The following is a 15,838-nucleotide window of genomic DNA, read 5'->3' as shown; positions in this document are numbered from 1 at the left end:
CGTCGCCCCGCCCCTCCACCAATGGCAGCGAGAGGAGAAGAGAGCAACCAATGAGGAGCAGGAGGGGGGAGGGGGCGTGTCCTGCTCTGCGCATGCGGGGTAATGAGACACTGTGCGCAGGCAAAACGCTCCGGGCTGCTGCTGTGACCGCGCTCAATAGGGCCGGGATACGTAGTGCCCTAGGCAGCCTCCTGCGTTCCTTTATACACGCATATACGTAATTATACATACGTAAGTTCTATATTTTTTTTCTGTGTGTCCTAGGCAGCCTCCTGCATTCTATTATATATAAATTATATACATCTAATTTATAATTAATTGCCCTAAAACCAGAATTTTCCTCCTCTCTTGGCAGGGAATGTTCCCTATTTGTTCCCATCCCCACAAAGTAATTAACAACACAAGGCACTGCCTCAGTTCAACTAGGTTTTCCTTTATTAAGTCCAACTCCACATCACATACATTGCAATTCAATAAAGTTATTTGAAATAAGGTGATACTTGAACTTTTCTGACTTGAGGCGACTGTATACAATCAGGCAGCACTGGCAGAACGCTCCAGTAATGCACCTGGAATAGAAGAGCAGAAAACCTATTAGGGCAGCACCCCACAGTTCCCACACTGGCCATCTCCTGAGCCAACAAACTGCCTTATTATATGTCCATTCCACGAGAAGTTTTATTTGGGCTTTACTTCAGCCCAGGTCTTTCCACTTAGACCACGGTCAAGCCTCAATCAAATCTCATCCTTTAAAGAATTTTATTTACTCACACGAGTATTTCAGCTAGGGATCTGTGGAGAACAGATTTTTGACACAAAGGCATACCTATTTCATACATATTTTAGCATCACTAAAGTAATATTTCCTTTGTGGTCAAGTCTGGCAGAGGAAAGCACTGCAAGCGAAGTGAGAGAATCTCTTACCAACAAGGTTTATGCTTTGTCCAGGCCCAGTTCCTCTGGAGTGGAGATTCCTAGTTCACTCAAAGTTGGTCTAAGCTCCTGGATAACATAGGGATAGATTTCCTTGTGCGGGCCTGCCTTGTCCTAAAAGGGAAAGAATGATGTTAACCAGAGAGCAAGTCGTGAAGTCCACTGTGTATAAGACATTTTCACAAAGCAGTCTGTGGCCCGAACCACCACTTGCAGTATACAAAGCTACAAGCCTTGCCAAGCTCCTAAAACAAAGGATGGTTTGTAAACCAGCCCACAGACAGCTTCCAAGCAGGAAACAGATTGGAATCATCATCCAGTCTGTACCTCCAGTCTTGCAGAGCACTGTTGTTTGAAACAAGTGGATTTGGTAGCTAGCAGCAGAGTCCTCTGGGACTGTCCCTGTGCAGAGCACAGCTACTGGCTTCTAAGGCAATGAAAAAGACCTCTGCCTCCATCCCCACCCATTCCCACTTCCTGTTAAGGAGTTAAGCCAACCTGGGCTCAGGTTTCAAGGGGTTGGTTTACATTGTTTTTCTAATGCAACTTCCTGAGTCGGTAATCCCAGCCAGCTCAGCATTTAGGACTGCATGAAGGCAGTTACCTTTGCTGAGGTACATCCAGCAGCACTTATTAAAAGGAAAAGAACAACAAAAAAAAAAGCCCTTAAAGACTTTCCCACTAAGGTCAGCATCAGAAAATGAAAATGCAGAAGTAAGAATGTCACACTTGTGAATGGGTGCTGTAACTTTCACCTCCAAGCCACTATTTCAAACCACCGAGCACGCGATCGCAGCGACCCTACTGGTTTTGTTAGAACAGTAGGCTTCCCTTTGTGTCACTAACACGAAGCCAACAGAAACTCCTGCTGCTGGGCTCTTGGTGATGTTGAGCAGCAGTCAGAGCCTAAGGCACCATCCCACTCACCTTCACCACCTCCAGGATGCGGACTGCACTGGCAAAGTCATTTAACCGTCTGCACGCCCTCAGAGCTGCATCAATGATTTTTGGTTCCGGAACCAAGTCATAACCCACGAGCGTGTTTACACCTGTGGATATAAGGGAACAGCAGGAGCAACTCACCATGCTGTCAAAAGGAAGCCACTAAGTATTATTTTGCTTCGTGAAAGAATTACTAACATGGCAGCAATCAGCAGCAGCATCCAATTACAACTTCCATTGCTATTTTGAACCCCTCCACCCCCAGCGGCTTTCTTTTTTTTCCTCCTTCCCTTTCACAACTAGAGCCACTGCCATCTCTTAAACAGGCTTGATGAAATCCCAGTGGGCCAGGATCATCCATGCTCTCAAAAAAAGTGTATACACTGTGGCAAGTGAGCCGTGCAATCATTAAGAAATCCAAATGACTCTGTTCCAGGCGTAATGAAAGCAGTCATTCCCTTCCTCTCCTTTCAAAGGCAAGAGCCCAACCTGGCCATCTGAGTCACGCAGCAACGAGCCCCATGGCTGTTATGCAAAGATTTTTACAAGCCCTAATTGAAGCAGTTTAATAGCAGCTGGCAACTCCACAGCAAAGTAACACATGAAGGCAACCAAACAAACGGTCTGCAGCACGTCATGGCCAAACCACACAGTCAAAGTCCAAAGAAAAATGAGTGTGGTCACGCGTTAAGCAACCGCTGAGCTCAGAAACCCTTTCCCCACAGCAAAAGTTTTTCTCCCTTTCTCTAAAGATAGAACATTAAAATCTGTATTCTGAGGCAAGAGAGCCTGCATTCTGACTGCCTCAAAGCCAAATAAAAACAAGTTCCCCCTAGTCACAGCACTATCACAAAGCAGGCTGCTCTTCCCTTTGGATTCAACGTACCTTTCCTTAGCTCCCAGGCATCGATGTCTGGCTTGTTGAAATACGTCACCCAGCGGGCATCAAACTCTTCATCTGACTCCTGTGACCCGTGGGAGTAACAGCGGGCATGCTGCACAGCTGGGTAAAAGCAGAAAGGAGGAAGCTTTGAGCAAATATACAAAAAGAAGGGCACTCGAGCCTTGACCAGGAGACCACAAGCTGTAAAAACGTACGCCTCGCTCACTACGTTTCACTTGGGTCAGCACTCGGGGTGGATAAGCGTTGGATGAGGACAGCTTATTTATGGCAGCTGTTGGTTTTGTGGCAAAGCGTGTCCTACTCACTCCAAAGCACAGACTGCCAAAGGGCTCCCACAGCTTCAGTCAGAGCAGGGTGGGGGAAATGCAGAGAAAAGCAATTCTGTACAAGCAGCTTATGACAGAAGCTTTCTGCTTCCATAGGACAAAAGAGTTTTACCTCCTTCCAGAGCCAAGCAAACCCATGGAAAGTCACTGGTCTGTGCAGTGAGATGAGCTAGGTTAATCAACTTTTCAGTAGCATTCCTTTCAGAAATGAGTACGTACAGCCTACGACTTCTGATGTTATCCAATTGAAATCAATCCCTTGACTTATTCTGGAGCAATTCTCCACTGCAGACAACTCCTGAAAGCACTCAGCAACTCATTTTGTGACCCTCACTGGTAACAACCTGCAGCCTTTGGCTCCACCACAAGCTCCAAACTGAGGAAGGTTTGTGCTAAAGCTGTTTTAGGGAGACGCACAGCACGTCCCAAGCACACCTACAGAAGTGCTGCCAGGGGAAGGGCTGCTCCTTCCAGCAGGCTATTGAATCACAGAATGGCCCAGGTTGGAAGGGACCTCAAGGATCACAAATCTCCAACCCCCTGCCACACGCAGGGCCACCAACCTCCACATTTAATACCAGCCCAGGCTGCCCAGGGCCCCATCCAACCTAGCCTTGAACACCTCCAGGGATGGACGGGGCATCACAGCCTCTCTGGGCAGCTGTTCCAGCACCTCACCGCTCTCCGTGACATCCACCTAAATCTGCCCTCTCCAACTTCAAACCATCTTCCCTGCTGTTATCTCCCTTTTCAAAGAGTTGATTCCCCTCCTGTCTGTAGGCTCCCTTTAGGTACTGAAGGCTGCACTGAGGTCACCCCGCAGCCTTCTTTTCTCCAGGCTGAACAAGCCCAGCTCCCTCAGCCTGTCTTCATAGGGGAGGTGCTCCAGTCCCCTGATCATCTTAGTTTTGAAGAGTTCAATGAGAAAAAAAGCACTGCTGCCTCTGTGTCTAAGATAAAACTCCTGGCTCTGAGGTCTGTGTGCACACCAACGTTGTTTTTTTTCCAATCTGATCCTTTAGTTTAAGGCACAGCCCAGCAGGCTCTGCTCTGCTCCACCACAGCATACCCATGCCAGTGTTTGCAGAGCAGCCAGGCTCAGGCGTGACCTTGAGGGCCTCCACAGCGCTGCTTGCTTTTTGTTCCCTTAACCCAGCATGAACTGCGGGCACCACGCAGCTGAAGCTTTCTTTAAAAGGAAAGGAACCACGGCCACGTGGCTCGCACCCCGTGCACAACCCACCGGCCTGGGCTGTGCTCCTCCTCCTTCCCCACCACAGCTTTTCAGCCTCGAAGATCACAGCAGCTGTAACCAACAGGAAGCACAACGAGGTCGATGGGAAGCAGCACGGGGAGCTTCGCTAAGCACAAAACCCAACCAGATTTTCAACCAGACCTAAAGTTGAAGCCGCGATTCTGATTTATAACGTGATTAAAAGCGTAACATCTGCCTTAGCAGAGCAGGAACGGGGCAAATGCACGCAGAACGCAGGTCTGACCTTCCCCAATGACAGCACGGCAGCAGCACGCTGTGCCCTCAGGGCTGCAGCAGGACGGGCCGGGCTGCCAGCCCCAGGATAAGCCCACCTCCGCCCCATAACACGACCCCGAGTGCCGCCATCCGATTCTGAATCTGAAAGATTCGGCTTTTCCCCATTGAAAAAGAGATCCGCTTCAGGCTTATGCGGCGAAGCAGCTCGCACTGCCACGAAGAGCTCGGCTCCCGTAGGGGCGCCCAGCACCGCGTAAACGTACATGGAAGCGGGCTCACGCCGAGCCACAGGCCTGCCCGCCCGCCCGCCGGGTCACGACAAGGACACCGCGGCCCGCCCGCCGCCGCTCACCTGCGGAGCCGCGGATGGCAGTGCGGAGGCCGGCGGCGGCGGCGCAGCGACGGAGGAGGACGGTGGCGGCGGCGGGCAGCATGACGGCGGACGGGAGGACGGCACCGGGAGGCGGCCGCGCTCTGAGGGCGCGGGGCTGCGGGATACGGGAGGAAGGGGAGGGGAGCGGGGAGGGCTACGGCGGCGCCGCGGGGACAAAGTTCTGCGCGGAGCGGGAGCGTGACGTCACGTGGCCGCTGCCGCGCGGGAAGACGGGGGCTGCCGGCCGCCATTTTGTGGCGGGTTGGTGCTGTATGTGGGGCGATATGGCTATGTGCCGTTCCCGCCGTCAGTCTTCCCCTCAGCCTGCTCCGAGCACACTGGAGAACTCGGCTGCTCCTCACATCTGCCTGTCTATATGCATCACCGTCTTCATTGCCTTCTTGTGGGTGCTTGCTCTTACGTCCTTCAGACGCTGTGGCACCCAGATTGCCCCCAGCACTCGCAGTGTGCGGCGCCTGCCCTGTCACCTGCCAGTGCCGGGCCTGCTGCAGCACAGGGCACGGTTACACATCTGGTGCGCGCCGCTCGGATCCTGCTTGCTGGCAGCCAGAACCAGAGCTTGGTTCTTTTGTAAAAATGCAGAACTGGCTTCAAAATGGAGCCACAGGGAACCCCACTAATGACCATCCCTCACTCTGCTGTAACCCCGTTTCCTACCACCCTTCGAGCTCAGCCCTTCAGCTGGTTGTTCACCCATCCTATTACAGGTGTGTGAAAGATCACAGTGTTTTTCGGAGCTCCCCCAGGCTCTAAATCTACATCCCCCCAGGGACGGGCTGCCCATCGGCAGCCATGCTGTGAGGGGATGGAGCCCTTCCTGTTTGCAGCCCAGCAGCTGGGTTAGCACAGCAGCAGCTTGGCCTCTCAGAGGGAAGCAGAGCCCTCAGGGCCCTCCAAGCTCTTATGGCTATCAGGGCCCACAGCTGCTTGGCATTAAAGGCTTTCCACGGATGAATGCAGCCTGGCTTTCCCAAAGGGAATCCCTGCTGCCAGGCTGTCTTCAGAGCATCAGTGAGCCCAAGATGGATGCATAGAGATCCATTGCATCCCCATCCCCAAATGCACACCAGGATGCTGCCCACAGCTGAGGCCGCTGTCAGGCTGCCTGTGCCACTGTCTGTAAAGCCACGAGTTCACAGAATGACCCCAAAATTACTCTTTGTAGGCACCATGGGCTGCCTGCACAGCAGACAATCACCACGCTGTTTTCACTCACAATGCCCCCTTAGGACCCTGTGGAGCCAGATGCCATCCTGCTATTTATAAATGCTTCATATTTGGAGTTGCAGTCAGTTTTATTCTTTTTAACTATTTCCTCACACAGGAAATCCTTGGTACACAGCCAGCAGTGCGAAGCGTTTGAAATCCCCAGCCTCCTGTTGCCTCCAAGGTTGCAAATTGCCTGCGTACAGAATCAATTAAGAATAATTTTGAACATTAACAAAATAATATGGTGGAATGAGTGGCTTTTTTTTTTTTTTCTCTCTCTCTCTCTCTTTCTCCTTGCCTTTCTCCTTGCTGGGGGCAACATGAGCTGGCAGTAGGATTGTTAGTTCTCAAAAGTCTTCATGCTTCCATCAAATTGTTTATTGAGTTCTCCCCCATAGTCCTTCCATCGCTGGCTAGGAGACCAAAAACCCCTGACTCTTATCAGTGGGGTCAAGGCTGAGGCTTCGATGTCCTGCTACTGCTGGTTAGGAGACCAGAAATCCGTGAGGTAGAGAATTTGTGCGGACGTGTCGTGCCCTGTCATAACCCACATTCCCCATCTCTTTGTGCATAGTTCTTCATTAACCTCGTTTGGGATGGAAACTGGTGCAAGATGCTGTGCTGAGGGCTTCTGCTGATCTACCTGCAGGGCTGAGGGCATGCAACAGCCTGTTCTGCAATGGCTTATTGGCTTCCAACTGCATCATATGCACAGCACCTGGCCCAGCACTGCTGAGATGTGGACAGATTTGATTCTGGGGTCTGTTCAGTCCCCTCCAATTCTTATGCCACTTTCTGGGAATAAAACCTTTCTGGGAATAAAACCCCCACAAAAAGAAGAAAACAATTGGAAATTAACGTTCAATTACATGGTGGCAGATAAATGAAATGAATCAATCTGTGGCAGGGCAGATAAGCACAAGCTTCCAGCTCGGAGGAGCAGCTGCCTGCTGAGGGAGATAACAAGGTCATTGCCAAACAAGCCCCCCCTTCCTCCTCTTTCTCGCTCCCCTGGTCTCCTTCCATTCCTTCTCCCAGCCAAAAAAAGCACTTTCCAAGCCAGCCTTTGGCAAAGCAGCGATGCCTACTGACCCCATCCTAAGGCTGTGCTCTCTAGAGCCAACTGAATCTGTCCTGCTTGGGCAGGGGACCCAGGTGGATTTAGGTTCAGTTGGCCTCCCACAACCCATCTTTGCATCGTCCTGGTCTCCATGTGCTGGCAAGGGGCTGGCATGGGGCAGATGGAGCTCCATAGGGGGCTTTGCCAGGCTCTGCCATGTCGGCAGGGGCCAGGCAGCTGCCAGGGCATGCAAAGAAGCTGGCCCTGATTCCTCATCCCCAAGAGGCAGGATTTGGCCAAAGTCCCCCTGTTCTGGCTCAGCAGCAGCCACAGTCCCACCCTCACTGTGCCCATCTGTGCCATGGCCACTGGCAAAGACGATTCCCCCCCCCCCCCGCATTTCCCCATAGAAATACTTCAACTATTTCTAAAGAGCTTTTATTTTCCGTTTGTTTCCTTTTACCCATAGAAAAAGCAGACGTTTCGCTCCGAAGGGCTTTCTGGAGAGCCAGCCCATAGCAAATGCTCCACAGCCAAACCTACAAAGCTCCCCTTCATCCCAGCATCCGTCCAGCACGTTGGATATGATCCACCTGATGCTCCCCATTGCCTCCATCCCTCGTCATCATGCTTTCACCATGGCTGCAAACACCTCCGGGAGAGGAAAAACCTGAATATGTGATGTGGGAAGAAGAGTTATTTCCATTTCCATTTCTGTTCTTTGGGGGCTGCTATTGAAATGAACGACAGTGCTCCAGGGCTTGTTTCCTTGGCTCTCAGGCTGCAGCGGTTCTGGAAGAGGAAAGATCAGCTTCGGGTATTTCAGAGCAAAGCACAAAATAGAAACGATGCCAGAGCAGAAAGGAAGGGACAGAGACAAAGCAGGGAGCTGGGTGAGAGGGAGCAGGACCCATCTGCTTGTTTGTGCTATTCAGGATGAATCACAGGAGCCACGAGGCGTGGATCCCAGCGTTAATAAACCTGACAGCTCCTCTCTGGGGTTAATTGCAGTGGTTTTGATAATGAAGGTGTTACTCCGATGGGCTTTGGGCTCTTTGCTGCTGGCTGAGACATCCCGATGTGGAGCGGCGGCATGCAGCTGCCTTTCCCAATCTGGGGAGAATCCAAAGGATGCTTCTGTGCGAGTCCTGGAGAGCTGCTGTGCCGGGGGCTATTTAGCAGGGCTGGCAGGAGGCATGAGTGGCTCTGCATCCCTACAACTGCACGCAGCACCAGGCAAAAGGAAGGAAAAGTTAGGAGAGGGGAGGTTTTCCCACAGACCCACACACCGCAGCCCCCCTTCATTAGTGGGGGGTACAAGGATGTGCTCTGCATGGGGTCAGTAGCCCCCCAGGCTCTCCTGTGAGCATAAAATAGGGTCAGTAGTGGCCATTCGTCTGGCTGTCTCTTGTCCCCGAGCCCTGCAGGCTGCCGGCTCCTGCTACCTGCAGCTTCTTGGGCAGCAGTTCCTCATGGGCAGGCAGTGGGGGCCGCTTCAGCCCCTTGGCTGAGGAGCTCGAGGGGTCTTCTCCTGCCTCTCTGGGCTCAGGGGGTTGGTAGCCCGTCTGGTTGGGGTCCAGGGGGTCACGGGAGAGCAGGATGCAGATGGAAGGGACATTCTTGTGGACGGTCAGATTCTGTGCTGCACCACCGGGCAGCGGGTCCCGGTTCTCCCAGACCTCTAGCAAGGTTTTGTAGCGTACCTTGGTGACCTGGTGAAGACCCCCCAGCTTTCTCTTCATGATCTCCACGCAGGTGATGGTTTTGGTGACTGCTCTGCCGCAGCCGCTGAAGACAATCTGCCGGCTACCCTTCAGCTCCATCTGAGCCATGGCGAAGCTCATCAGGTTCCTGATCTTGCTGCCCTCCTTCACTTTCATCTCCACCACACCTGGGGGCAAGTCGGGGAAGGGCAAGGGGCTCTCCTCCTCTGACGTCCTGACCTTTCGGAAGTTCTCCATCCCAGACTGGGCAACGGGCTTGGCCGCCATCCCTCACCCCACACCTAGCCCCCGCTGTCTCGCTCCAGCTCCACCGTCACGTCCTCAGGACCCTCAGCCCCTTTCCCTCTCCTCGTCCTGGTGCTGGCTGTCCCCGGGTCAGGCCAGAGCTGTAGGATCCCCTGGGTGCCCCTGCTCGCTGCCAGCTGCAGCTCTCGGCAATGCTCAGGCTCCTCTGTTCCGTCTGCAGCGCTTGCTTCTGCCGCTCTTTGCTTCATTCTGGACTTCAGCAGCCCCCAGAGCTGTTCTGTGTAATTAGCAGATCCTCCCCCTCTCTCTCCCCTCCCTCCCCTCCTCCTCCTCCTCCTCCCCTCGCTCAGCCTCCCATCCCAGCACCCTCCTGCTGCCTCCATCCCTGGGTGGGCAGAGGGAGAAGCTCTCTCCTGGCTTTGTGATGCTCCCCAAGTCCTGCCCCCTTAAAGAGAACCTCGTCCCTTCTCTCAAGGACACCAAGCTGCCCGCAAACAGCAGCAGTTGTCCCCTGTCCCCCCCCCCCACCCCAGCCTCCGGATCATTGCACAGTGGAAAGAGATGCCGAGTATTGCCTTGCTGCCAAATCTTATCGGCCTCTGGAGGACCCGGGATTATTTTCACCCCGAATAGGGCTTGCAAAATCCATGAATAAATGAATGGATCGGCCAGCCCCATTCCTGCCACCCCAATGCAGTGAGGATTCCACTGTTGGGACATCCCGGGGTCCTGGCACCAAGGGGAGAAACTGAGGCAGGGCCAATGGCGTGGTTGAAATGGATTGAAGCCTCCGTGGGAAAACACTGCCTCCAAAAGATGCTAAAACCCATAGGAAAATAACAAGAAAGGATTTCAACAACCATTCACGCAGCAGGGAGGAAAACTGCGCTATGGGATCAAATCCTGCCACCCGTGGTCCATTTTTTTGCAGTGTTCTGCAGCACTTAAAATGGAAATGAATCGCGTTATTAGCAGCTCCATCGCTAATTACCATCTGAAGCCATTCATTACCCTGTCAGTGTGTTTGCTGGAGGACAACAGCAGTTATTCCAAGCTGAGGAGCGGCAGGATGGGAGAGGGACAAAAGCAGGGCTGAGGGGATAAAAGCACTGGGTGAAAAATACAGGGAATTGGTTAAAACAGAAAAGAGAGATGGTGAAAGCTGGAGCAGCAGTAACATGAGCCCCTGCCCTCCACCTGCCCTCGCTATATTTTCTTTCATCTGCTGAATGTGGGAGCAGTTCGGAAAGTTGAAGCATGCGATATGAGGAAAGTCTCCATCCATCTCTGCGTCACATCGGGGTGGCTCAGGTCTCAGGTGCTTGTCACATTGCACGTGGGACGGCACCCATGCCAGTGACATCCCTGAGTGAGAGCCTGTGCCCTGGCCCTGGGAACATCTGGCTCCCCACTGAAAGCCCTTCAGTGGGGCAAACCCCTTTGCAAAGGTTGAACAACGAGCAGGAGGAATAATTGGGGCGCCCCAGGATCCTGATCAGCCCCACCTGGGCACCTCAGCCACAACCTTTGTCCCACAGCCCTATTTAAGCTCAGCTTTATAGCTTTCAGCTCTAATTTGGGATTTTCTATGAGTTGGTTCTCCAGTTTAATGATATCTATGCTTGTTTCTGGTGCTACTCATATGGACCTCAACCTATGGATTGATTGGAGAGCTGCTTAGCTACTACTGGCCCTGGCTGCTATGCTTACTTTATGGCTTGACCTTGAGAGTGTAGATTTGCTAGAGGTGTGCCGGCTGATCTGGGCGCATGGTTGGGCTTGATCACTGCCCTCAGCTCAGGTATGAAGCTTACCTCTGGGTAATGAGGTTTCTGCCCTGCTAGTTGTGCTGTCATCCTTGGTGTCCTACTTATCCTCCATGACTGTGAGGAGCATATGCCCTTCTCACTGTTTGTAACCAGAAGTGCCTCAGAGCTGCAGCAACCCAATTACATGTGGTCATGCCCTGATGCTCTGAAGGCGTCAGCAGCACTGTTTTCCCCCATAATGATGCTCCCAAAGGGGTTGGCTTGATGCAGCACTGTTTCTGGCACACATGCAAGTGCTGTGGCAGTGACATGAAGCTGGTTTCCAGGCAATAATGTTGGGGAAGAGATTTGATTTGAGTGTAAGGCAAGGTTATTTTCAAGCAGGCTGTTTTATGGAGACATCTGCTTTCCTCATTGGAAATGGAGGGCTGTGCTTGAGCTTGCCTTTCCCTGGGATTCAGTACCAGCTGAGCTGCAGGAGACTGTTATTGGCCTTCAGATGTAAGGACTTGTCCCCTTTGGAACTGGCCTGCATGGAGGCTCCACCTTGGTTTTGGAGACCTCTCATTTTGTAGAGGTCCTCAGGAACTGCTGGTGGGATACCGAGTCTTGGTGATATGTTAATCTAGTTGCCACTTATCCACCCGGTGCCATTGCCTTTGTCTCCAAAACCTTGAAGATGAGCTGGAGCACAGCAGGATATGATAGGAGTGGATGCAGGGTTCCCTAAATTTCAGCTTGCTGGTGCGACCTGCAGGGTCCTCGGTACAGGCAGCCAGGAATCCCTGAACCCCCAGGAACCCCTGAACAATATGGCTCTTATCACATTCCTGCCCTAAAGTCTCATTTCCCTGAACAGTGCCAGACTCCTACCCTACAGGGAGTCCTCTCTGCTGCATATAGGATTTCTCTTCTCTCATATGCTAATTGTTATATACACACTTCATGGAGGGTCTCCCTTGTTACGTATGGATTTCACCGTAGTCATGACCTAAATAAGGTTAATGCTTAATGCATACAGAACTTAACCCCTATGGAGGCTCTCTCCCATAAGGTAGCTGTTGAACTCTTGCCCGTGGAGGATCTCTCTTGCCACGTGTAGTGTCTACAATACATGCACCCCATCGAGACTGTCCCCAGACCCGTATGGAGCCTGCTATATCTTTTCCTATGGATGGTCTCCTGTGCCCAATACAGAGCTTACCATATTCCATAGAGGACTTCCCTTGCCCTATGTGGACCCTGCCAAACTCTTGTCCCGTAGGGGATCTGCCTCGAACCATATGGAGTTTACCGTGCCCCATACAGAGCTTCCCTTGACCCATATAGAGCTTCTTACACCCTATGGGCTGTTCTCCCTTTCTCTATTCCCCAAAGAAGGTCACCTCGACCATATGGAGTATGTCCAACTCCTTCACTGGGAGTCTCTCCTGCCCCACGTGGAGCTTTCTACCCCCGTACCCCATAGGGGATCTCCCACGACCTATGTAGTGCTCTCAGCCCCTGAGATCTGCCTTCCATCCCCTATAGGACCCCGTGCCCAATGCGCTCCCCGCCCGGCGGCATCAGGACCCTGGACAGTTCCAACCGCTCTCGCGAGATCTGGAAGGCGGCCCCGTTGGTGGGGCGGGCGGGAGACGGCGCAGTCTCGCGAGAGCGCGGCCGCTGCGGCAAGAGCGGCGCCGGGCGGCCGCCGCCACCCGCGAAGCGAGGCGTGGGGCCAGTGCTGTGCGTGGGGACCCGATCGTGACGGCCGCGGGGCGGGTGGGGGCTGTCGTGCAGCGCGGGGAAGGCCCGGGAGGCCGCTGGAACCCAATGGGGGACGCGCCGCCTGGGTGTCCCCGCGCTTTCCGTGGGTTTTCGCCTCCCGGTGAGGCCGTTTCACTGCGGGGACGGAGCTGAAGGAGCCCCGCTGCTGTGCGTGGGCCGAACCCCGCGGCTGGAGCCTGTGCTAATCGGCAGGGCGTTAAGCGGGGCGGGAGCCGGGATTGAGCCAGGTGTCCGCGCTAAGCCGGGCCTTGTGCTGAGGCCGGGGGGGAGGGGGGTTTGGGGAACGGGGACAGCTGGGGTGCAGCCGCACTCCCCTCAGCGCCTCCGTCTGTGTCCTCTTCCTTCCCTCCAGCTCTGACGCAGCTCCCGGCTGCTTTCCCTCATCTCTGCAGAGCGGGGAGGCAGAGAGCGTGCCAGCATGGCAGGTACGGGTAATCTAGGGGCGGGGGGGGCTTGTGTTGTTTTCCGCTCACCGCCCCTCATTAACGGGAATTCTTGTTGCAGAAAAAGCCAACAATTTCCCTCCGCTGCCTCGCTTCATCCCCTTGAAGCCATGTTTCTACCAGGACTTCGATGCTGAGATCCCACCGCAGCACCGCACCATGGCCAAGCGGCTCTACTACCTCTGGATGCGTGAGTTGGGGTTGGCCGTGTGCTCAGCACGAGTCAAACAGGGGTGGTGTGCCTTGTCCCCCTCCAGACCTTTGTGCCCAAACCCACTGGGGATGGGGTAGGGCTGCGGCAAGCCCCGGATTTCGTAGAATTGCAGAATCATAGAATTTGGGTTGGAAGGGACCTTAAAGTTCATTCGGTTCCAACCCCTTTGCTGTGAGCAGGGTTGCCAACTGCTAAATCAGGCACTGGAACAGCTTTGGTGGAGGATTTGCCACCAGCAAAGGCTCTCTGAGTATCTTTGACATCAAGGGGCGTTCCTCATGGACCTGAACTCTTCACAGCCCCTCTGTTGGTTCCCAAATGCCCCATGTCCAAGCTGGTCACACGGGCTGGATCCCTCCTGGAGTTTTGCCTGTTCTTCTTTGCATGCTTCTGCGTGCCATGCTCCATGCTGAGAGCCACTGCTCTTCTCTAACCCCTTCAGCTGCCCGGATCTCTCTAACATCCTCCGCATGCCTCCTGTCACTTTTCCACAAAAGAGGAAAAAAAAATATATATATATATAACCGTGTTTCCCTGCAGAAGCTGTTTTGGGACATTAAATTCCCAATGGCTGCTTTAGTAGTTTCTGGGATACACTTCCGTGCAGCTCCATCTGGAGCGTTTTATCAGCACAGGATGAGGAGCTCGGGGGGGAGCGGGGGTGTCAGACCTGCTGCAGGGTTTTGGGATCGTGCCGCCCTCCTCGCGTGCGCTACTCCGCTCCCTCTGTGTGTGTGTGTGTGTATGTTTGCAGTGAACAGCATCACCTTGGCGGTGAATCTCGTTGGCTGCCTCGCATGGCTGATTGGAGGCGGTGGAGCTGTTAATTTGGGACTGGCAATTCTCTGGCTCATTCTCTTTACGCCCTGCTCCTATGTCTGCTGGTTTAGACCTATTTACAAAGCTTTCAAGTAAGTGGTCACACCTGAGCTTGGCTTTCACAGTTTTTTAAAACTTGTACGCAGTGCTTCGCTTTGGGGCACTGTCTGAATAGTTGGGGATTTCTGCTCTCCCTGCCCAGCCTTCTAGCTGTACTTTTTAATCCTCACCATGAGGCTGTTTGGCACTGGATGGGGGTAGAGCAGCAGGGATGGAGGTGCAGGAACTGACAGAGCCCTCTCTTGCAGGACAGACAGCTCCTTCAGCTTCATGGCCTTCTTCTTCACCTTCATGGCCCAGCTGGTGATCAGCATCATCCAGGCCGTGGGGATTCCTGGCTGGGGTGTCTGGTGAGGACCATGCGGTGGGCACGAAGATGAGCTCAATGGGGAGGTGGTTTTGGGGTGGAGAAGAGCAAAGAGAGCAAGCCGCCCCTCGGTGTCCTAACATCATGGGTAGCTTCTCTCCTTGGGGAAACTGGAGGCAAGAGTCAGGAGGAATGCTGATCGCTGGTTTCTGTCTCCTTGCAGCGGCTGGATTGCAGCAATCTCCTTCTTTGGGACCAATGTGGGGTCGGCTGTGGTGATGCTGATCCCCACCATCCTGTTCACAGGAATGGCAGTCTTCTCCTTCATCGCCCTCACTATGGTACAGTGTTGGGACAGAGGCAGGGAGGGGGGTCGTCGGGTGGGTTTTTTCCTCATCTCACCCCTCTCTCCGCTCCAGGTGCACAAGTTCTACCGGGGGAGTGGTGGGAGCTTCAGCAAAGCGCAGGAGGAGTGGACCACGGGAGCCTGGAAGAACCCACACGTACAGCAGGCAGCTCAGAACGCAGCCATGGGGGCTGCACAGGGGGCCATGATGCAGCATGAGACGCAGTACTCGGCCACCCCCAACTACACCTACTCCAATGAGATGTGAGCGGCGGGGCTGCGGCCTCGGGAAGAAGCACTGGGGGGGAAGGAGGAGGAGGAGGAAGAAGGCTGAGCTGAGTTCCTGCAGCTGTTTCAGAAAGCTGGAGTGTACCATAATTTTCTTTCCCTGTTCTTTGTAACTGGATCTGTCTTTTCTTTTTTCCTTTTGCCTGTCAGCACCTTGAGCTCTTCTTTTCTCCCTCTTTTATTTCTCATGTTGGAGAGGCTGTGAGTTGACCAGCAGGATTCTCATTGTGGTAGTACGTGTATGTTCCTGTATTCTTCTTTTCCCTGTGAAATAGTGCACGGTGGTGGTTTATTATTACTGTGGTGATAGGTGTGTTAGAACTACATCAGCCAAAAGCCCCCCCAAAAGGGAAAGATTAAAAAATAGTGACCAGCACCCATCTCCTCTAAATAAGAGCTGAACTACAGGTTTCTGATGTGAGTTTTCTTTCACTTGGTAGTGTCCAGCCATTTGTCAGTGTCTCAGCAAGGGCAAGCAATCCTGGGAATTCTCCTTTTCTACTTTCTAATCAGCAGGTGGCTATTTTAGCCATTAAGAAAAGGCTGACTTAGCAGAAAGAAAGAAAGAAAGAAAGAAAGAAAGAAAGAAAGA

At 53.2% G+C, this 15,838-nt stretch overlaps 3 protein-coding genes across 3 annotated transcripts; 1 reads left to right on the top strand and 2 right to left on the bottom strand.

Annotated features, from left to right (window-relative positions):
• Nucleotides 1–412: 412 nt before the first annotated feature.
• LOC122187853 (cytochrome c oxidase subunit 5A, mitochondrial) lies at nt 413–5,052 on the bottom strand. Its single transcript, XM_042885701.1, has 5 exons — nt 4,950–5,052; nt 2,762–2,878; nt 1,861–1,982; nt 925–1,047; nt 413–569 (listed from the first exon to the last, which is right to left on the bottom strand). Exons 1-4 carry the CDS (start codon nt 5,029–5,031, stop codon nt 934–936), a joined length of 435 nt encoding a protein of 144 aa, XP_042741635.1. The 5' UTR covers nt 5,032–5,052; the 3' UTR covers nt 413–569; nt 925–933.
• A 2,659-nt stretch (nt 5,053–7,711) lies between these two features.
• On the bottom strand, nt 7,712–9,468 carry RPP25 (ribonuclease P and MRP subunit p25). The gene has a single exon (XM_042885795.1). It carries the CDS (start codon nt 9,249–9,251, stop codon nt 8,640–8,642), a length of 612 nt encoding a protein of 203 aa, XP_042741729.1. The 5' UTR covers nt 9,252–9,468; the 3' UTR covers nt 7,712–8,639.
• A 3,196-nt stretch (nt 9,469–12,664) lies between these two features.
• SCAMP5 (secretory carrier membrane protein 5) lies at nt 12,665–15,653 on the top strand. Its single transcript, XM_042885695.1, has 7 exons — nt 12,665–12,727; nt 13,122–13,194; nt 13,274–13,402; nt 14,181–14,337; nt 14,554–14,655; nt 14,836–14,953; nt 15,032–15,653. The coding sequence occupies exons 2-7, from the start codon at nt 13,188–13,190 to the stop codon at nt 15,224–15,226; spliced, it is 708 nt and encodes a 235-aa protein (XP_042741629.1). The 5' UTR covers nt 12,665–12,727; nt 13,122–13,187; the 3' UTR covers nt 15,227–15,653.
• The last annotated feature ends 185 nt before the right edge of the window (nt 15,654–15,838 follow it).

Source organism: Lagopus leucura, unplaced genomic scaffold, assembly GCF_019238085.1.
Source record: "Lagopus leucura isolate 7727_CA_CO unplaced genomic scaffold, USGS_WTPT01 Super-Scaffold_100052, whole genome shotgun sequence".
In the NCBI taxonomy this organism is placed as follows: domain Eukaryota; kingdom Metazoa; phylum Chordata; class Aves; order Galliformes; family Phasianidae; genus Lagopus; species Lagopus leucura.
This window is presented reverse-complemented; position numbering and strand designations above follow the sequence as displayed.